Raw genomic sequence first — 23,773 nt, 5'->3', positions numbered from 1 at the left:
ATATCTATTTTTGGAGTGGATATATGGGAAACTCTCAATCACCATTAGTGGAAATGTAAATTGGTGGGATATTTTTGGAGGGTTGGTGATTTCACAACATCTCTCAAAATTAAAAATGCAGCACGTTTATCTAGCAATTCCATTGGTAGGAATTTACCCATTAAACCCTCCTAAAAGTGCATGCCACAATGTGCATAAGATGAAACACATGGCAGCATTGTTTGTAGAAGTATCGAAAAAGGAGGAAAAACTAGAAACCTAAGAATCCATCAATAAAAAGCTGATTAAATAGATTTTGGTATATACATTTAATAGAATTCTGTTGGTCTCTTTTGAAGGATGAGGTCAATCTAAATGTCCTGACATTGGGGCACCGGGGTAGCTCAGTTGGTTAAGTGTCTGCCTTCAGTTCAGGTCATGATCCTGGAGTCCCGGGACTGAGTCCTGCATTGGACTACCTGCTCAGGGGGGAGTCTGTTTCTTCCTCTGACCCACCCCCTTCTTGTGCTCTCTCCCTTTCTCTCCAATAAGTAAATAAAATCATTATAAAAAATAAATAAATAAATGTTCTGACATCAAAAGATGTCAAAATATTACTATATGAAAAAAAAATACATAAGGGGACACCTGGGTGGCTCATTTGTTTAAGTGTCTGCCTTTGGCTCGGGTCATGATCCTAGGGTCCTGAGATCAAGTCCCACATCAGGGTCCCTGCTCAGTGGGAGCCTGCTTCTCCCTCTGCCTGCTGCTCCCCCTGCTTGTACATGCTCTCTCTCTCTCACACAAATAAATAAATAAAATCTTTTTTTAAGTACATAATAATGCATGCAATATATTCATTCTTATATCTGTATTTTTTAAAAAACTATGTGCTAATTTTTCTTTTTGGCGAATGCTCAAGAAAATGTTAATGGTGGTTACCATGGTGGAGAAGCAGGGGTTTGGGTGGGAAGTGGAAGATTTTACTTCTTACTTTTACTTTTATGTCTGTGGGTATGTTTTAAAGAAATGACACCTGATGTAGACATTACTGGGAATTCTACATGCAGCGCTCTCAACTGTGTTGTGTAAGCTCTGGTTTGTCTCTAACGACAGGATGGTGTATGATGGTATTACTCTGGTGTTGGCTTACCTATCACCATCCATAAACCATGTCACCAAGTAGACAGCACATTTCTCAATCTTCCCACTGTTTTCTGGCCATGCGATTTCATTTCTAATTGTTTAATGTTCAGAACTGATAGTTCCATAAGAAGCAGCTTGAATTGCCAAATACCCTTTGTACAGTGCCTGTCTAATACACTGAGTGATTTGTTTATTGGCTCTGTAAATAGACCTCATACCTATTGGATTTGGTGGTATAAACAGTCTTTCTGAGTAGCGTTGGAAAACAGGTCCTTGACAGCGAACATAAGCGTAGGTATGCCAATTATCGGTAACTGGGAACTTCTCAAAGTACTGCAGTGAACCAGCAAAAGCAGCTGGTCTAATACCTCAGTTGATGAGGCAGTGAGATTCAGAACCCTCACTAATACCTCAGGTCTTTAGACTTTTCGCAACTGGAACTAGCACTCCTGTGGAAAGTGAGATGCTGTGCCCATAGGTAGCCTTTTCAACTACAATGAATGGGACAGAGTCAGATGATGGCATGGAGACTCAGGAGATTAAAGAAATGAGCAACATTTTTCTGTAAAATGAAGGAGTGCATTTTCATCTTTGGTATCTAAAAATAAATTTATAATTACATCTACTTCTTTGGAAAAATCTTCTTTGAAGATTTTTTTCTTCACCTTCTAGATGGAGAAAGTTATATATGGTTTCTATACTACATGAACTGGTAATATGTGTGATTGCATCCTCTTCACTAATTATAAGCACCTGAGTTGTGTATACATGGAATAAGGACTTTATCCTGAAATAGTGGTATTCAGCTATTTTGCCTAGTTAACGGCACCGAAGAGGTTTGATCAGAATCAAATAAATGCACTACAGATTGCTTAAGGTAATAAAAGGCAGAGAAAAATATCTTTTCCATAAGAAAGACTGTGAGTCTGTGATTTAGAAAACCTGGATATTAGCAATTTAAAGTACTTTTTCTTTAACCACAACCCACCCTTTCCTTTTGACATGAACTTTAAGTTAAGAAAACTTATATAATTGGGGCCCGAGCAGTTAAAATTGCCATGTAATTTCAGATGTCTAGTTCATTTTCTGATTTTTTTTTTCTTTTTAATCTGGAGGAGATATTTGCGTAGTGGCTGAGAGCATGGGGTTTTGATATTGGGCGGGTTTGGATCCTACTTCTAGCATTTTCTGGCAGAAGCTTATAATTCATCCTGTCTAATCCTCAGGTTCCACACTGTATTTCTAGAGTAATAAGAGTAATTATGCCTTAGGTTTTTGTGCATGATAAATGAGACAATGTCTGTGCTCCATCAGTATTAGCTATGTCATCAGTTGAAATACTTCAGGTTGCAAGTAACAAAAAGTACAACTCAAATAGACTACAATTATAAAGGGAATTTATTGGCTCACATAACTAGAACATCTGGAGTTTAACTCAGTGGTTTAATCACGTCATGAGAATTTAGTGTATTTCTGCCTATCCGCCTAGCCTTCTCCATTATTATCTTCATCCTAGGCTAATTCCTCTCATGAGCCCAACATGGCTGCTAACACTCCCACAGCCAGCTACATGTTTCCTCATTCTCATCCCAGAGGAATGACTGAGCCTATTCCCGCATTCTCAACCAAGACCAAAGAGTTACCCTGAATGGAAGAGGTTCAGCCACACTCCTAACCCTGAACCAGTCCTTCAGTCAGGGCATTGGATGGGCCTAATCTTTGTGACATTCTCCACCCTCGAGATGAAGAACAAGTTAGCATCCCACAACCACAGTGATTACCAAGAGGAAATTGAGAACTAGTAGGAGGAGAAAAGTAGAAACCCCTGCTTGGAAGGTAATCAGTACAGGTAGCATTGTGATCACTGCTGTCAGCCACCACAGAAAGGGCTATCCAGTGCCCAGGCAGGAACTGGAAGTGACCTGTGCCCTTGGGTGGGCTCCTGGAATACTTATGCAAAAACAAACAAACAAACAAACACAAACACAAAAAACAAAAAACCACCACCACCACAACAAAACAAACAAACAAAAAAACTTGTAAAATCTCTTTTAGAAGCAGAGTAATTTCAGGAAACACACGTGTGCACGTGTGCACACACACACACAGCTGCTTGCCAAGTTGAATAGTATGTATTTCTGTAATATATCAAAGCTTCCCTTTACTGAATACCTATTACTGAGAGATATTTGACCATTTTGGATTTTTAATTTAATCCTAAACTGTGAGGAAGTCTTCAAAAATTCTAAGAGAAACCCAGCATCATTATCTACTCATATGATATCACTCAAATTTTGGCAGTTTAGAAGATGTCTTTTTTGCAATTAGTACTGAGAACACTTAAGCTGTTTTTCACTTTGTTCTTGTGATGTCTTTGGAATTCTTAAAGAATATCAGTTAATTGAATAATTTAAGCATTTATTTTCATTGTATTTACTTTACTACTACAGTCAACTCTTGATAATATCTAGGATCTACTTTATTTATAGAAGATCCTAATTTAACATTTATTAATCCAATAGATTTTATTTATGTATGGAAAACCCTCATAAAATGCCTTTCTCTATGACAGACTATGTGCCAAGTAAGTAAAATTAATAGTCCTGTGGTAACATTTCAGAATTTGAAATCTCACAATCAAGTGTAAAAGCATATTGCAAAAGAAATAGAAATGTATTTTTTATTTCTTGTCTTTTTTTTTTTTTTTTATACCTCTACTCATGGCTCTCTCACCCACTATAAGAATATTTGTGAATACACTTTCCTCCCAAAATTGTGCTCAGATGAGAGCATTTCTATTCATGGATGAAGGATTCTGAAAATCTGTGAAAATTGAGAAATGTCCATATTTATCCCTGACAAATGACTTTCTACAACTGTTCAGACTTTTCTCCTTTAAAGTGCTTTCTTTGTGAATGTGCCTTAAGTCTCAACTAGATATTAATCTCTTTTTCATACCATTTAGTTTATGTTCTTATCTGTTATCAGACTGTCTTCTGAAGAGCACAAAGACAGGATACTGTTTCACAGAGATTATTTTATTTAACTTTCACAACAATTCTTTCAGGTAGGTGCTATTTTTATCCTAATTTTGTAAGGTGAGAACCTAAGCTATTGGATGATTCAGCAAAATTTGAAAGAAAAAAAGTCTAACTAGAATCTACTCTCTTTGCTGTGAAGTGTGTAAACCTGGTGATTCACAGACCTGTACCCCTGGGGATAAAAATATATGTTTATAAAAAATAATTAAAAAAAAAAAAGAATCTACTCTCTTTCCCGTTGATCAATTGAGCAGAAGATGTGAAAGTAATGTAGATAAAACTCCTCTTTCTACAAGTGAGGAATTGAGCATCAAAGAGGGTGGCTATTTGGCTGAGATAGTAAAGCTCGTTTTATGGAGGGATAGGAAGAAAACCCAAGTTTTGTGACTTCTAACCTAATGTGTGGTCACTGTTACCATCCTTCTCAGTTACCTGCAGTTGAAATGGTTATAAAAATCCTATTCCAAAATTACTTTGATTAGACATAACTAATATATGACTGTATCCTTTACACCTCATTCTGTTTTCTCATCTGTGAAATGTGGGAAGGAAAGGGAATGGTGAGGCAGGTTAGGTTAATTTATCACTGACATGCCTTCTGTGAAGTGTATCATTATACTTACTAAGCAAAAACCAAAGTAGAATGCTTGCTCCCTGTGAAAGACTAGGTTCTTTACACAAAAGAGTTAGCTGTGTAAAAACTTTTTAACACTTTTCACTTTAGAGTATTTTTAGATGTACAGAAAGGTTATGAACATAGAACAGGTGACTCCCATATATCCCCCACACAATTTCCCCTGCTGCTTGCATATTATGTTCATTTGTAGGGCCCACTTGTCCCAGTAGATGAACCAGTCTTGATACATTAATATTAACTAAAGTCCACACTTTTTCAGACCCTTAGTTTTCACTGAAGTTCCATTTTCTGTTCAAGGATCTCATCCAGGATACCACCTTTCATTTGTATTGTTTTCGTGTCTCCTTAGACTCCTCATTGCTGTGAGCACTTTTCAGACTTTATCTATTTTTGATGACCTTGATTGTTTTGGTCATACTGGTCAGATATTTTATAGAATATCCTTCAATTTGGGTTTGTCTGGTGTCTTTCTCATGGTTAAGCAGAGGTTGTGTGTTTTGGGAAGAGAATGACAGAGGTAAAGTGCTATTCTCATCACAGAGTACAAAAGGAACATGCTATCAACATGACTTCTCCCACATTAATCTTAACCTTGATCCTCTGGTTGAGGTTTTTCAGGTTCCTCCTTCCTCTCCTCTTTGGAAGCCACTCTATGCAACCCACATTTAAGAGCTGGGGTGTTATGGTCAAACTCCTTGAGGAGCAGTATCTACATAAATGGTTTTGAATTCTTCTGCACCACAGGTTTGTCTGTTCACCCCATTTCTTTCTTTTTAAAAATATTTTATTTATTTATTTAAGACAGAGCACAAGCTGGGGAAAGGGCAGAAGGAGAGGGAGAAGCAGATTCCCTGCTGGTCAGGAAGCTGGACTTGGGACTCGATCCCAGGACCTGGGGATCATAACTTGAGCCAAAGGCAGACACTTAACTGACTGAACCACCCAGGTGCCCCTCCAGACATTTATTTCTTTATTCATATTATTTACTCGAATCATTTGTTTATGTCACTATGGAATCATGGATATTTATTTTATACTCCGTGCTATACTCCAGTACTATGTTATTTATTTTGTTGCTTGAAAACTCCCAGTAACTTCTTCTGCCAGGGTTTGCAAAGACGGAAAATAATGAAATAAAAGCACAGTATTCATGGAGGGCCCCTTTTTGCCAGACTCCAGTGCAGCTCCATGCATGTGCTTTGGTCTTACCTATGAGGAATACCTTGCTATTTGCATAGCTGAGCATAGGAGATCCTGCTTCAATCACACTGGAGCACCTGCAGCCACGAGATGGTTTAAAATTGATAAAATATACGTGAGTTTCATCTTAAATGTAAATGGGAGTGGCACATGGATGCGCTTTACCTCATGTAAAGGCATTTATTGAATCAAAGCAAATTTATAGAACTCCATTCTTTGATTAATACTGTTAATCAAAGGGTAGGGAGGGGAAAAAACTATTATTTTTAAGTCTTGAATTGTTAGAATAATACTATACATTTGTAGAAAAATTTTGAAAAACAGAAAGAAAGTAAAATTGCTTTTCATCTCATTTTCTGCTGGAATAACCCTGATTAACATGTCATATTCCCTTCCTGTACCTTTCTCAATGCATAGATATATTTAACCTAATTAATATCATTCGGTATGCAGGTTTTTTGCCATAATTTCCACCTCACCACTTTTTTTTAAGCAGTTGCCCATATGATTAAAAATGCTCCATAGGAATCATTTTAAATGACTCCATGAACAGAAGAAACAGGATTCTGAGAGCAGGCAGGAAGTCATGGAGGTTGGCCTGTGCAGTCGATGAGACATAGACTGGAGTGGTGGAAAAGGTTGACCAAAGAAACGTTTTTTAGAGGTAATGGGTAGGATTGCATGGTTGCCCCTTGGGGGCCCAGGAGTAATAGGTGTAGGTTGTTTTTTATTTTTTAAAGATTTTATTTATTTATTTGACAGAGATCACAAGTAGGCAGAGAGGCAGGCAGATAGAGAGAGGGGGAAGCAGGCTCCCTGCTGAGCAGACAGCCTGATGCGGGGCTCGATCCCAGGACCCTGGGATCACGACCTGAGCCGAAAGCAGAGACTTTAACCCACTGAGCCACCCAGGTGCCCCAGGTATAGGTTTTTTAATTTAGGTGGCTAGGCATTCCATAACGATGTCTCAAACCCACCTCCAGAGCAAAAGGGAAAAGAAGTAGATTGGAGAAGAGGACTTCTCATTTTTTTGCCATGAAACACTTTGTCTAATTTTTCCATGGTAGCATTTAAGCTTTACATGCAAAACTGTTCCAATGGTAGTCTTGGAAAACAAAGACTATAATCGAACATCGATGTTCTCCATAGCATTAATTCTGTGCTGGGCATCCAGTAGGAGATTTAAAAAAAAAAAAAAAAAGTGAGGGAGGAAGAGAGAGGGGGAGGGAAGGGATGAGTGAAGAAGGGAAATGCTGAGTGAGGATGAGATCAACTTTGGGTGTTTGGGTCACTGTGTGGCAGGAGATTAATCACTAAAATGTGTTCATTTCCCATTCAGAAAAACCCCATCTCCTTTCTTTTCTCCCAAGAAAACCAAGTGTTGAAATAGAGAAAATAGAGTTTATGTTGCCTAGAGCATTTTGTTTTTCTTTGGGAAGATTCCTGTATAATTTTACCACAAGGATTGATAGGCTCTTCCCACAAAATCAACACCTGATAGAAGCACTAAAATATTACTCATTCTTTGTTGTCTTATGGAGTTAACTTTGAGGGAAATAATAAGAGTTCTCAAAAAGAAACCCAAATAAAAAATGTTTGTGCTCCAGAGAAAAAAATGTAAAAACTGAAGAATTGTCCCAAAAGAGGTAGAGAAATGCTTTTAAGTTTATAAGAAGTTTTGTTCATCATAAAAGCTACGTGGCTCTGGGTCCCTGCACTGCCAGTTTTATAGATGTGAGCACATAGAAACACTACAAGTATTTTCCCAAATGTTTAGCATCAAGCATAACATCTGTTACACAAGCTTCTGTCTCTCAGTTTGTTGGAATCTCAGAAATTCAAATCCTCTGAAACAAAATGTTTTTCTTGCACATATTGCTCAAATTTTGGAAGTCATAGAGCTGGTCTAATTTATTAAAATACTTATTGGCAAAAGCATTCATGACAAGGAAGATTAAAAATCAATAAATAAATAGTTTATTGTGCATGATGCCTTTTTCTGACAAATTTTTTCTTCCTGAAGATGGTTTCTTTGCTGGTAGCTCCACATTTTGTTGCAGGTTGATTTTCTCTGGTGAAGAAAGAGTGTGCTTGGGAACTCACCAAAAGATGAAAGTTTGGGAGGGTTAAACACATAAAATCTATCATGCTCTCAGGTCTAACAAATATTTTGGAGAAATAATGAAGATAACAGTCATCAAGTAATATAATAGCACTGAAAGCAGAAGAGTCACTGTAAGCCTAATGTACTTGCCTTTTTTTTTTTTTTAAGATTTTATTTATTTATTTGAGAGAAAGAGAAAACACAAGTAAGGGTGGGACTGAGGGAGAAGCAGACTCCCCACTGAGTGGGGAGCCCAACATGGGGCTCCACCCCAGAACCCAGGGATCATGACCTAAGCTGAAGGCAGACACTTAACAGACTGAGCCACCCAGGCACCCTTAGGCATGACATACTTTGTAATCTCTGATTAGCCATCAATGAACATCAGCAGCGGTGTATACACAATATATATAATAATTTTTAAAAGGCAGAACAACCCTACTTTACTGTTGTAAATTACTTGATTCTAGACAAACACTGTAAATTGCATTATTTCTTTTACTTTTCACAAGCTTTTTTTTTTTTTCTTTTTAAAGAAGAAAATAAGGTCCCTGGAGGTCCAAACAGTTCTCTGCCTCATAGCAGAGTTAATAGTATAATTGGGCCTTGTGTACGGGTCTTTGGGTTTTTGACTCCTGTATTCTTCCCTCCATTTTAGAATAGCTCTCCTCAACTCCTGCCCCTTCTAGTTAAATAATTTCTTACACTTAACAAGGTGCTTTTACATATTTTATCCCACCATCAAAACAGCCCTTTGTAAGGTATATATTGCTCCATGTTAAAGAGAAAACAAAGGTGCAGAGGGGATAAGGAAGGGAAATAGTTGACCTCACACCTGCCCCTCATCATCAGAATCTGTGTCTGGTTAGCGGGAAGGCTGGTTCCCAGGTCTGATTCCAAAAAGGAGTGGTCTGTGTATGTAAAGATTGAGAAAAGAGAATTTCATCTGCTTTCCTCTGGCTGAAGTTATTTTATATGCTGTAGGCGTGGGCGGGAAAAGTTATCTGCGGTAATGAAGTGATGCTCCACAAAAGTCAATTTAGCAGACAAGTCAAGGGTGAGTAATCAGTGTTGTGGGAGTCCCAGAAGAGACATTCTGGAGTACTGGATTTTGTACTGTTTTCAGCAGCAGTTAAATATTGCCATTTAGTGGGCCCGAGTATTTATAGGCCCATTTCGTTTGGTTTGGGCTACTGCAAAATCAAAATCCCAGAATTCAACCTAGGGTGTAGTCGGTTCTAGAACCAACTGCCATAAAACTTTGATGTGACCAGATGATCAGCAGAAAGAAGCTTAGTGTGTCTTTCTAGTTAATCCTGGCTAACTTGTTAAGTACTGTAACACGCGTCCTTCTTCCTCTGAGACGGTTTTGTTAATGCCTGGTTTTGCCTGTAATTATTAAGAGCACTCAATTTGACTCTCAATTTGTATGATAAATTATATGATTACCCTAACCGTAAGGCTTTCTCTCAGTTCTTGCTACAAATATTAATAAAAACCTGATGTTATCCTCACTTTGTAATTGCAGAGCCTTGACCTTATTTGACCTGTGGCTGGGTAGCTAACATCTTGGGGGCATCTGTATGTGAACATCAGTGAACACTGCACAGTACGGGGGAAGAGGAAGTCGAGGCATGGAGCAATTTCCATCTATCTGCAGCCTCTCTGTGCAGCTTACGTTCTCCTATATTACTGCATTCTGAGTGTTCATGGTTTTCCCGTGCTACCTGACTGCTTTCTCATTTCTGTGCTTCTTTTGCTCATTCTTGTTGCTCTTTTCTTTTCTTGCTCTATTGTGTTGTAAGAGTTAAAGGCTTCCTTCACCTGTCTCATACAAAGCCAAGGAAGGTAAGAAGGTGATCGGAGACCACAGCCATCCAAGAGCCCAGAGCCCAGAGCAGCTCCCACTCAAGTCCCAGAGCCAGTCCAGGGCTTCAACAGTAATAACTCGTAGATACTTATTCTCCTTTTTTAAAAAAAAATTTAATTTAAATTTAATTAGCCAACATAGAGTACATTATTAGTTTCAAGTGTATTGTTCAATAATTTACCAGTTACATGTAACAAACACCCAGTGCTCATCATGCCACGTGATATATAACATCACATCACTCCCTGCCCAGCTGTTGTCATACTTTCGTTAGTTGGTTATACACCCTGCTACAAGGTGGCATTCTACTTTCTACTGCACGTACTTTTCCCACCCCATACTTCTGCTTAGTTATAGCACCCCTTTCTTGGTTTGGGACTATACATGGGTCATCATGGCCTTTCCAGTCTCCCTGTCATGACTCTTTGGCTTCAGCAGCCACTTTTAATTTTCTCTTCTCTTTGAACTTGATATACCTTTGACTCTTGATACATCTTTTGCCTAATAACACCTATGTTAATAACTACCTATCATGACTAGCCTGGCACTGTCTACCCTTAGCTCAGAGAACCAGCTACAGATCTCATCAGCTAGGAACAAGAGGCAAGGAAGTTAAGTTCACATCTAGCACGGGCCTCTCTTTCAGGGCAGGCTGGGGATTAGTCAGACATACATTGCGACTGACATACCTAGTGGGGCATGCCCATTGGGGGCCATGGATTTTCCCCATTCTGTGTGGTTTCAGTTTCTGAAGTCATTTACTCAGTTGACCTCCAGCTAATCATAATGTTGCCATGGTAGATGAATCAGGGAGCTTCACTGAACTGAGAATACTTCCGTTGTTTTTGAGTTCTGTTTTTGAGAATTCAGTTTAAAAAATTTTTGATATGATGGAGATTTCCACTGCACAAATATCTTCAGTGTCATAGAAACTAGGAGAGATGACTAAGTAGAAATTGGTAATGACTAAGTAGAAATCCTCAATGATGCCTCTTGATATCCTTGACAGGGTTGTTAAATTTGCAAAGTTAAAAATGTGAAAGCTTTCATGAAGTTCTAACTTTAAGTGGGTTCTGTTGAGAGACAAAGTTAAAGCTGCACTGAGCATGGCCTGAGTGTATGAACCACCTACTGAAAAACTGAGCCAACCTGCAATCCACAGCACATGGCGGTTCTAGGAGCATTCAAGAAAATCTAGAATGCAGATGTTTTTCTTCCTCCCTGTATGTACACTGCTACAATACTTCACTTCCTGTTGATGGTAATGACCAACCAATCCAGCTAACAGAGTAACCCCATTTTTTTTGTCTATAATGAAAAATCTCAAAAAAGCAAGGTGGTACTCTCAACTTTCATTCCATCAGCATCCTTATATCTTCTGGTGGAAGCTTTCTTCACCTGGATAAAAAGGCCTCTCAAACAGCAGAGCTTGAAGTAACATGAACCCTCAGATTGATTCCCTCAATGTGTTTCATAATTGTTTCATGTTTTGAAAGTCTGGAAATTCTTTGTATATGAGCCTTTTCAAAGACTTGCTTTTATAATTAGCACAGTGGACCAGGCTAGGCTGCATATTGAAATTATCTGAGGACCTGTTAGAGAAAATACTGCTGCCTGGATTCTACCCCCAGAGTTGCTGGGTGCTCAGCCAAAGCCCTCAAGGTTGAAAACCAATTATATGTTTAAAGGAAGGAAAGAAATGTTGGTAAATTTGACATCACCATTGAAGGTGGCTGCCCTGCTTCAAGCAAGCCAAGAACATGGAGGAAGGACTTCTGCAAAAATAGTGGCTGGGTGGAGTAGAAGATGTGGGTGCTCTAGACAAAATCCTTCCAAATACTTACTTTCAAATTCTCGGAGACCCTCTCTTCCACATTCTTTTTGACTTTCCCATAAGTGACCTGATAAGGTTCTGACTTTCACTCAGAATTTACAACTTCAAACATGGCATCTGTGTTTTGGCTTCCTCAGTCCCCAAACTTTGAGTATCGTCACAGAAACTTCCCCAATCATCTGTGGTTAGAACTCAGAATTTCAGACTCTGAGCGAGGCATTTATTTTACACTCCCACTGAAGGGGCACAAGGATTCCCTCTTCTCCATACTCCTACCAGTTTGTTATCTTTTATTTTATTTAATAATAGCCATCCTAAAAGGCATAATGTAAAATTTCATTGTGGTTTTGATTATCTTTTCCTGATAGTGATGCTGAGCACCTTTTCAAATATCTGTTGACCATTTGTATGTCTTCCTTGGAGAAATGTCCATTCAGGTCTTTGCCCAATTTTTAGTCAGTTTGTGTGTTTTTTTGCTATTGAGTTGTATGAGTTCTTCATATACTCTGGATAATAATCCTTTACTGGGTATATGATTTATAAATATTTTTCTTATTTCATAGGTTGTCTTCATTTTGCTGATTGCTTCTTTTGCTCTGCAGTAGCTTTTTAATTAGATGTAGGCCTACTGGTCTATTTCTGCTTTTGTTGCCTGTGGTTTTGGTGTCATATCCAAAAATTCATTGCCAAGACCAATACTGAGGAAATTTTTCCCATGTTTTTTTCTGGGAATTTTAAAACTTCAGGTCTTGTAGTTAAGTCTTTACTCCATTTTGAGCTGATTTTCACATGTGGTGTAAGGTAAGGATTAATTTCATTCTTTTGCATGTGGATATCTGGTTTTAAAAACACCATGTACTAAAGAGACTATCCTTACCCAGTTTGTGTTCTTGGTGCCTTTACAGAAGATTAGCTGACCTTGGGATTCTTCTCTGATGTATGAGTTTCTTTCTAGGCCTTTTCTTTTGTTCCATTGGTTCATGTATCTCTTTTCATGCCAGTACCATACTGCTTTGATCACTGTAGCTTTGTAGTAAAGCTTGAAATCGGGAAATGTCTTGCCTCCAGATTTGTTCTTTCTCAAGATTGTGTTGGTAATTTGGGGTCTTTTGTGGTTCCATATGACCCAGCAATCACACTTCTGGAAATTTGTGCAAAGGAATTTAAGTCAAGATTGTGAAGAGTTACCTGCATTCTTAAGTTTATTGTAGCATAGACAAAATATGGAAACGACCTAAATGCCCATGGATGGATGAATGGATAAAGGAAATTTATTGTTTGTATATAGTAGAATAACATTCCATCTTAAAAAAAAAGGGGGGGGGTGCCTGGGTGGCTCAGTGGGTTAAAACCTCTGCCTTTGGCTCAGGTCATGATCCCAGGGTCCTGGGATTGAGCCCTACGTCGGGCTCTCTGCTCCGCTGGGAGCCTGCTTCCTTCTCCTCTCTCTCTCTCTCTACCTGCCTCTTTGCCTACTTGTGATCTCTTTCTGTCTAATAATAATAATAATAATAATAATACCACACTTTTTAAAAAAAGGAAAATCTTCCATTTGTGATAACACAAATAGCCGTGGAGAACATTATGCTGAGTGAAATAAGCCAAACATAGACAAATACTGTGTGATTTCACTTACATATAGAATGTAAAATAGTCAAACTTACAGAAGCAGAGAATGGTGATTTCCAGGGGCAGGGGAGAGGGGAAAGTGGGGAGGTAGTGGTGGAAGGGTACAAAGTTTCAGTTATGCAGGATCAATAAATTTTGGAGATCTGCTATATAGCATAATGCCTTTGGCTAACAATACTATATCATATATTTAAAATTCTCTGAGAGTGGATCTCTTATTAAGTGTTCTTACCACAAACAAACAAACAAAAATGATAATAAGAATAAAGGAGGTGGGAGGAAACTTTGGGAGGTGCTGGATATGCTGGAGGTCTTGATGGTGGTGATGGTTACACAGATGTATACTTACCCCAAACTCATCAAATTGTATATTAAGTATGTATAGCTTTTTACACATTAATCATACCTCAATAAAGTAGTTTACGCATAGCAACTAAGTGTGGAGCATGACAGTTTAGGGAGGAGAAGGAACCATTTGAAGTTCTCATAATAGTCACTAAATAAATATTAAATTTGAAAATAAAAAGGTGTTTAAAATGACAAAGTTTGTTTTAGAGATGTATATACACCTAACACTTGAAATATACCTTTCCTAATACATGTTAACATTTGGGGACTCAATAAACATGTTTAGGAAGATACTCTATAATTTAAAAAAAAAATTATGTCTAGTATCATACTACTAGATATACTAGATATACTCAGCCTGCCAGTTTTCTTCTTGGAACCACTTCATTGAGCCTGAGGAGAGATGACTCTCTAGGTCTTCCTAAGTTCTTGACATTCTTCTTTTAGAGAGTTGGAAGTGTTGGAAATTTCCACTGTGGTGGCTTGGACCTTGCTTCTCCTCTCACACTTTTGGCACCACTGTTCTCCCAGGGCCTCAGCTTAGACCTTCCGTGTGACTGACTCATCCATCCATTTCCCTATCTCCCACATCTTGTCAGTTGACAAATTTAGTTGATTGAATCTCTTCAATATCTCAAATTCACTTTTTATTTCCAGTACCACTGACCAGATCAGACCCTTGTGACTTAAACTCAAGTATTATAAAACCTTTTAAATATCTTCTATATCCACAAGATTTCTCTTCTGTCTTCTATCCTATGGAAAGAAAAGGCCTGGGTTTTTTTTTTTGTTTTGTTTTTTTTAATTTCTGTAATCTAAGCATTTAGGCCAGAGCAGGTAGACAAGAAATATTTGTTAAACAAGGCCTGGTTTTACTGCTTCTCTCTTCAAAACCTGGAATGGTTTTGTGTTGCCCATGGATTGAAACTCTCCTCAGCCTGGTGTCACTGCATGTGAGTCTTCCTTTCCACCTCACACTTCCTTTCTCTCACTATCCAGTGATGCCCCCTCTGGTGACTACTCACCAATATGCTCCTGCTGATTTTTCCATCCTCTCTTCTTCCAAATCTTCACTTGTCAAAGTCCTACCCGTATTTTCACACTCTGATCCATTAACGTCTCTCTGAAGCCACCTCAGATTCTTCTCACATAATAACTGGTCTTTCTTTCCTCCTCTCCCAATGACTTAATTACTCCATTGTGGCAGTCTGTCTTTAATTAAAGGTCTTGACTGGACAGGGTTTGATTATAAGTGCCAATTTTGACTAATCGGTAATGGCAGCCTATAGCACTATATATTAGAAAAATATTCTGAGGGTATACTTAAGTTCCTCATGACAGAAAGTGCCAAAGCAGATCAGATGCCATCCCTGAGTACAGAAAAAGAGAGGAAACAATGGGGTGCCTGGGTGGCTCAGTGGGTTAAGCCTCTGCCTTTGGCTTAGGTCATGGTCACAGGGTCCTGGGATCAAGCCCCACATCGGGCTCCCTGCTCAGCAGGGAGCCTGCTTCTCCCTCTCTCTCTGCCTGCTGCTCTGCCTACTTGTGATCTCTGTCTGTCTAATAAATAAGTAAAATTAAAAAAAAAAAAAAGAACGAAAGAAAAAGAGAAGAAACAAACTGCATATGAAACCCAACTTTGTTATTTACCTCCATGTCTGTGTCTACTCAGCTGGATCATGTGTCCTTAAAGACATCTTTCTATTTTCATTGCCTCTGTCAAAATTTGTGTCCAGTTTGATTCTTTAACACTCTATTCCCTGATTTTAAAAATTTGCAATATAGAATGGAAAATATGACATTTGAGATAGAATGTGATAATGGACAAGCAAGATATAAGTGCTAATGAAATGACCCCTGAAGACTGGGAAGGAAGACATGAGAACAAGAGGGGGAGGGCAGGTATTTATGCAGAGGAAATGAAATCATTATCTTGGAGAGACATCTACATTCCCAAGTTCATTACAGCCTTATTCACAATAGCCAGGATACAGAAACAAATTAAATGTTTGTCATTGGATGAATGGATAAAGGAAATGTCACACACACACACATAAACACACACACACACACACACACTCGCACACACACTCACAGAAAAATATTTTTCAGGCTTTAAAAAGCCAGTAAATATAAGTCCGGTGAAGCTATCTCTTAACTGGGAGTTAAATTCTAAAACAATGAAAATGAAAAACCTAATATAGTTAAAATTACCTTTGAAAATTCCTTCCTTGCCATATAACATAATGTACATATTAAAATATTAACCAGGTACCTATAAATTATTAACTCTAAACTTCAAGAGGCACTGCATAGAACAATGAAAACTATCAAGTATGCAGCCAACTGAACATTCAAACTTTTCTGCCCTTAAAATACCTATCAAAATACTAGAGGAGGATGTAGAGTGAGTAGAAAATGTCTCTTTCCCTGTAGATTTTATTCCATTTCTTAAAAAGTGGTAAATCTATCTACAGTAAATATTTACTCATGGGCTCGTTTATTTCAAAATAATGTACATACAAGATTTAATGAAAGGTTTGGAACATACTTGGAGTTTAACAAATGTTTTCTGGATTTTAATTTAAGTTTTGCTTATTAGACGCACATTCAAACTGTTTTTCAAAAAGTTGTTTAGAAGACCTCAGTTGGCTTCCTCTTGTAAGGGCCTATTTAGCCAGAGAGGCCCTACCTCGGTTGAACAGCCATTTTGTTGTCTATGCAGTAAAACTTAAATTGACCCTGCCCCCGCCCCACCCAGGGGAACTTATTTAAAGCAAGTCCGGGAAACAAGTCCCAGCTAACAAAGCCCAAATATAAGGGAGGGTCAGGTCAGGTAGAGATATCAGCCGGAATGCAGGGATGAGTCTGGTCAGGTGGAGACATCCAATCAGTAGGGCGGGCATACTGTCTCCCTGGCTACCAAGGAGTGTGGACCCCGCCTTTTGGGGACCTTTTGGGGGCCAATTCTCACCAAGGTGATAGCCTAGTGCAAATGTCTACTATGGGGTGAATTGTAGTTCAATTGGCCACCTGTGTGTGACCCAGCATGATTGTGCAGCTTTCTCTGTGTATTGCAATCTCATTGGCCTCCTGTGTATGGCCAGGCTCAACCACATGGCCTTTGTTCTATAAAAGTTCTATAAAAACTTAGTCTGTGAGGCAGGGAGGGTTTGTCCTCTCCGTAAGGGGCGGCCCCGCCCAGTCTGTTTGATGGTCAGTTTGATTCTTGATGCTTGGTGGGTCCCTAACATCGGGGACCCAACACTATCTTCCCAGGTTGGCATCTTCTCTGTGGTGCAGTGAACAGTTGTCACTCTTGCCACTTACACTAGTTATAAGACACCCTACCATAATTCTGGAAATGTATATTAAAGGGTTTTTGTTCTCCAAGCTTGAAAATTAGTAACATCCAGTGTTAACTAGGATGGGGAAATACATGTCTTGTATATTTACAATAGTAGTATGAACTATATAAATTTTTTTGGAAAAATTCATCCTGTCAGTGAAATAAAAGAAGTCCTTACAGTGGCAAGTACCAAAACCAGTTCACATGTTCATCCACAGAGCAATAATTGAAGAAATTATGGTACCCTCACATGTGGAAAATGAGGTACCTTGAACGAAAAACTAGATAGGTCTGAATATATTGATTAACAAAGTGCCTGTGACATTTTTAAATTCAATAACTTGTGACATCATAGGCAAAATATTAGTACTCTCTCTTTTTTAAGATTTTATTTACTTGACAGGTAGAGATCATAAGTAGGCAGAGAGGCAGGCAGAGAGAGAGCAGGGAAGCAGGCTTGCTGCTGAGCAAAGAGCCCCATGCAGGGCTCGATCCCAGGACCCTAGGATCATGACCTGAGCTTAAGGCAGAGGGTTAACCCACTGAGCCACCCAGGCGCCCCAAGTACTATATTTTTAAAAGACAATAACTGCAAACTGAAAGAAAAATAAACCTACAGGTATCAGTGTTTATACAAGCCCTTCAAAAGTATGGAAGGATATACCCTAAATTGTTAGAATTGGTAACCCCAAGGAGGTGGGGCGAGCCAGTGTTTGAGGGGAGAGCAAGACTATCATCTCACCTTTATTCCTCTCTTGTCTCAAGGCCAGATCCAAATGAGGGGTAATAGGACTTAAAAGAAGAAGACAATTGGGAGATGGAATGGAGGTGGAAATGGAGTGGATGGGATGTGGCAACTTTTCACCTGTGGTGGAGAGGGAAATGAGGAAGTCAAGTAGAATTCATTGATTTCTAGCTGGAGCCACTGCGGGCACCGTGCTTTCATACATAGGAACAGGGGTATCATGAAGAGAAGTGAAATCTTTTTTATTGTTACCAGAGGAGAAATGAGGAGTTTGGGTTATCCGTCAAAGTTGTGCTGCTTCTTATTTTAAATGATAATTGCTCCTATAGGAAAGCTTCTTACTTGGTCTTGAAGCATGGGGGAAAAACCTTGCTTTATAATTGTATTTCATATGAACTGTAGAAGAGCCAGACTGGCATCTATATTTTTACTTTATTCATGCATATTATTCCAAAACAAAAGAATATTTCTTTTTTTTTTTTTAAGATTTTATTTATTTATTTGACAGAGAGAAAGAGATCACAAGTAGGCAGAACAGCAGGCGGCAGGCGGGGGGGGGGGGCGGGGGCGGGGAAGCAGGCTCCCTGCTGAGCAGAGAGCCCAATGCGGCCTGGATCCCAGGACCCTGGAATCATGACCTGAGCTGAAGGCAGAGGCTTAACCCACTGAGCTACCCAGGTGCCCCAAGAATATTTCTTTTTGAATTGGAAGAAAAATTATAGGAATGTAAAATCATGTCAAATGTGTAAAGAAAAGTCAGTTTTCCTGTTGTATTCAAAGTGGCATCGAGTATAAAATATGACCTATACAATTTTTGCTGTTTCTTTTGTGTTGTTTTAGTATAGTTATTCTCCTTGCAAGTATTTATTTAACTTAATGCTTGTAAATTAATAGTATATTGTTACAAAGATATTCTATAGGGGCAGCCTTGCAAAAGTTTTTAGTTCTAGAAATAGCTTGTGCACTCTAATTCTACAGAAAGCAGCACTAGAAATTTAGTCCCACTGAGTATTTATTTCTTACAAATACTGTTGAAATGCTGGATACATTTATTTCTGTATAATTACATCATATTTTATGCTGGGATTGAAATAGTAGTGTGTAATCCATCAGTATGACCCTTTTGCATAGACAAATGAGTCAATACAGTTACCTGAATAAATCACTTTAATTTTCAGCTCACTTGTATGGAAATCAGCTGCTCTCGCATACCTTTATTCTCCATCCATTCATCACTGGTCGTATTTTTATTTCAGACACTATTCCTATGTATCTTCCTTAGTTGAATTATGTGGGGTTATCCATGGGGAATGTTTTTCATATTATATTTGTTATCTCGAATCTGAGTTAAAACAAGAATTCTTATAAGTACCATGTTTTTATTTTGACTCTAAAGAATTTCATGAATTTAAAAACTTTCAGAGAACTGGGTAATATACAAGATGATTCATTTTATTGACTAATTCTTCCAGTTTGAGAGAAACTATATATGGTCCCCCACTGGAGGAAATAGGAAAGAGATAATAAATTTAATATTTTGTAATATTTCTTGTTTTTCAGAAAATAAATACTGCTGGAACCAGTAATGCAGATGTCCCCCTGGCTGATCCCGGAATGTACCAATTGGACATTACATTAAGAAGGGGTCAAAGTTTAGCTGCCCGAGATCGAGGAGGTAAGAACATTAGAACAACATCACCTGGAAAGTTTTTGGCAAATTTTGCTTTCCTTATGGTTGCTTAAGTTCAAAGAAAAAATCAACTTTAACATTATAATTTTTAGAAGGTTGGGTTCACCAATAAGGTTTGAAGCTTTATTTGTCTCCTGAGACCATGGAGGAAGAGGTTATGATACAAATTCAAAAGCTCTGAACTGGTCATGACCCAAACAGTATGGTCCCTACCAAACTGTTGACAAATCAGACTCCATCTTATCTATTACCAGTGATATAATTGGTTAGTAGATGAGGCACATACTTGGAACCCTATCAGAAGTAAATCATTTGGCAGTGCCTGAAATGCTTGCTGTATAGATTTGCCGGTTAAATCTGCTGAAATTGCAGAATCCAGAGCAAACATTTTGCCAAAACTTTGGAGGTTCCCACCAGCGATTTTCTGAGTGTGGGTTGGAACTGGCAGTGGTCTCACAGTAGGTCTTTGTAGGCCATGATGGAAGAAGAGACAAGGAAAATACTCTCTAGTTTCTGGACTCCAAATCTCAAGGCAGTCTCCTGGTGAACTAGCCTTGGGCTACGTTAGGGATTCCTAGAACCCACATTGGAGGCAGCCCCAGGGGTGGATCAGAGGTGGACTGTGGAGCAGCCTGTTCACAGCTCAAAATATTCGCTATTCAGGATAGGAAGGCCTGAGGGCCCTAAGGGCCCACAATTTCATTCCAAAGGAAGATGAATTTGAGTGTAACTCCTCCAAGAAGGAAAGGAGGGAGCCCCTGAGCCTCTAACAGTTGTCAGACAACCTGAAAAGGGCTCCTGACCTCATGCAGTCTTGTTTTTCTGCTCCCACCCTATGTGACATCCACACTTCGGGTGCAGAAGGAACCAAATTAGGGTGACAGTTTAGAATTCTGTCTCTTGTCTCTACAAGAATAAAATGGAGAAAATAATTTAGTATAATAGTGGGGTTTTTTTAAGACTAGAAATTTTACAACTAATAGATTTAATTTTTGAATAAAAGCCAGTGAATGAAAGTGTCGAATGTCGAATTTTAACACATTTATTTTTCAAGAATAACCATCTGGTTAAGTAGCCGAAGACAAATTTTTATTGAATTGAACGGCATGTCTCAAAAACAGTTACAATTAGATTAGAGAAAGAAAATAATGATATTAACACAGTATTATTTTGTTGTATATATGTATACTACCTTTTTTAGTTTGAAGAATATTCTTAATTACATTCTGTTGCATCATTTGATTTAAAACAGAATTAAATCAGCCATCAGGAGATCAAAATCTTAGTCCTAGATATGCCCTCCCAACAATGTTAAATATATATGCATATAATTATTTAATACATTGTTTGCAATTATAAAATACCTATCCATAGGAGAGGCGGTTAAATAAAATATGGTACATCCACATGATGAAATGTTACGCAGCTATAAAATAAAGAATAAGGAAAATCTCTAGGAATTAATATGACAAGAGTTATAGGGGGTGCCTGGGTGGCTCAGTTAATTAAGTCTCTAACTCTTTATTCTGTCTCAGGTCATGATCTCAGTGTCGAGGGACTGAGCCTCTCATCAAGCTCCTTGCTCGGCATGGAGTCTGCTTGAGATGGTCTCTCCCCCTCTCCCTCAGCAACCCTCCAAAATAAATAAATAAATCTTTAAAAAGAAAAAAAAGAAAAGAGTCACAGGATATTATTAAGTGCCAAGGCAAAATACAAAAGATTATTGACAGTATGGAATGTAAGAAAGAAGGGAGTGTTATATCTGTCCATTTATTCAAAAAGAAATATTGGAAGTAAAATCCAGAAACTAATGACATTAATAACACACATAATGTAGGTAAGAACAGGTGTCAAGAATGAGAGATGGGAATGGGGTAAAAAGGAGGAAGAGATTTTTCTCTGAGTAAAACTTGTATAGTTCTAATCCTTTAATTATGGCAATATTTCAGAACCAACTAACTAAATAACTAAGTAAATACCAATTAGAATGTAGGAGGAACCCAAAATTGATGGTAACTAAAACCATTCCTTAGGGGAATGAGGAATAAAACAACTAAGTGACCATGTAAAACAATATTTGAATTATATACCATAAAACTCAAAACAAAACAACAAAAAAAACCTCTATACATGATGTACTCTAGAGCATGACTATCAGTTGTGAAACTACTTAATGGGTATAATGGGACTGAACCAATTCATAAATATATTGTAGATGATGAGAGCCAGTTTCTCCACTGTTGGAGAAAGAAGTTACAAACGTAGAACAAGGAATAGTTTTGAGGCACTGAACTGGGTTTGTGGGTGGGGAAATGGAGAAGGAAAGGAATAATATCCGAGGCACCTACGGGAATGTCTGGTGGCCTCGTGAATGAGGGAGCACAAAAGAACTATTGAGATTAAAGAGTCATAGTACCTGGGAGCCATGTGGCTTTTGGAAAAAGGTGACTATCAGCAGAAATATTTTTATAACTCTTGGAACTAGCATAAATTGTACTTTTATCATTTATTACATTGATGCCCTCACCTACTGCCCAGCAAAACCAAATGCCTATCCCCACTCTGTTCCATATCACCCTGGCATGGAATTAGGATGGGAAATCACTTGACCTTCACTGCCATAGCTAGAAGTGTTGTTTGAACTTCTCATCTCCAGAATCTTCCCTCATACATGATGGACATGGAGTTGAGCTTAGCAGTCAAAACTGGCCATTATTTTTCCATTTTTATAACCTTTTTAACAGAACAACAAAGATGACTTCTAGAAATGCTACTGCCTCTTGCTAAGTTTATCATGTCTGCTTTAAGCAACCGTATGAACTAGAAACACATGATCTTAAAGAGACTGATGCACATAATTTCAAAGTCAAGCTCAACATTTTATTAGCTATGTGATTTGAAGTGTTATGTACAATCTCTCTGCTGCAATCATAAGGTTCCAGAGTTAGCAAATAAAAATACAGGGTGCCTCATTAAATTTAAATTTTGGATCAACAACACATTACTTTTAGTATAACTACATCTCAGCTGATCCACAGTACAAAGAATACAGATAATAATATTGTATTGTAACTATGTAATGTATTGCTACAATGACAACATGTGAGTTTATAAATTTATCAGAGTAACATGCCCAACTCCTCAAACTTACACAATATTACAACTCAACTTTATAATTTATAAAAAATATAACTTTATTATTTATAAAAAAAATAATTAAAAATTATCAAATAAATAAATATATTTTATGTACTATTTAAGACATAATTTACTAAAATGTTATATATTGTTTATCTGAAATTTCAATTTAACTGAGTTCCTTATCTTATCTGGCAGCCCTGTGACAATCACAATGTCTGGTTATTATTAGAAAAAACACCATTTATATTTTAATTGGATTAGGTTTTGGGGGACCATATTATAATCTATCACATTTGAATGTAATGCCCTGACATGATTATTTGCATTGTTAGAAAAGTAAGAGCGATCTGTGTACTTATGTCCGGTGATAGCAATTGCCTTTTACAATTTGATTTCTTGTAATTTGTACAGTGGAAGATGTATTAATTTCCTAGGGTTGCTTTAACAAATTAGTGCAAACTTGGTGGCTTAAAACAACAGAAATTTATTATCTCACAGCTCTGGAGACCAGGAGTCAAACAATCAAGGATGTGGTAGGGCAACACTTCCTCTAGATGGTCTTGGGAAAAGTTCTTCCTGGACTCCACTAGTTTCTCTTGAGTCCAGACATTCCTGGTGTGGCAGCATCACTCTGACCCTGTTTCCATCCTCACAGGGCATTTCCCTCTGTCTCTCCACACCTCCAGTCTCTACCCCTTTCTTTCATAAGGACAGTTGTTGGATTTAGTGTTTTTACCCTAAATCCAGGATGATCTTATCTCAAGATTCATACCGGCAGTACACCTACAAAGACCCTATTTCCAAATAAGGTCACATTCTCAGGCACGGGGTTAGGACTTAGATGTATCTTGGGGAGAACCCAAGTCATTCCACTACAGAGGACAACTGATTCTCTTCAAATATTAGGAACAAATTTAAATAATCAAAGAAGTGATCCATATCTTATGTCATTTAAAGAAGGTCTTGGGGGGCGCCTGGGTGGCTCAGTGGGTTAAAGTCTCTGCCTTCAACTCAGGTCATGATCCCAGAGTCTTGGGATCAAGCCCCGCATCAGGCTCTC

The 23,773-nt window shown here is 38.2% G+C and overlaps 1 protein-coding gene across 11 annotated transcripts in view; it reads left to right on the top strand.

Annotated features, from left to right (window-relative positions):
• MCTP1 (multiple C2 and transmembrane domain containing 1) overlaps positions 1-23,773 on the top strand; it is a 543,974-nt gene that overhangs the window by 214,687 nt on the left and 305,514 nt on the right. For all 11 annotated transcript variants that reach the window (XR_009354067.1, XM_059175490.1, XM_059175489.1 and 8 more), the window contains exon 2: positions 19,443-19,557. Coding sequence is in view for 10 of the 11 variants with exons in the window: in XM_059175490.1 (XP_059031473.1) it covers positions 19,443-19,557 (115 nt within the window). In the remaining variant the exon portion in view is untranslated. The remainder of the gene's footprint in view (positions 1-19,442; positions 19,558-23,773) is intronic.

This window comes from Mustela lutreola, chromosome 5, assembly GCF_030435805.1.
Source record: "Mustela lutreola isolate mMusLut2 chromosome 5, mMusLut2.pri, whole genome shotgun sequence".
In the NCBI taxonomy this organism is placed as follows: domain Eukaryota; kingdom Metazoa; phylum Chordata; class Mammalia; order Carnivora; family Mustelidae; genus Mustela; species Mustela lutreola.
The sequence above is the reverse complement of the archived record's forward strand: the minus strand, read 5'-3'. Positions and strand labels throughout refer to the sequence as shown.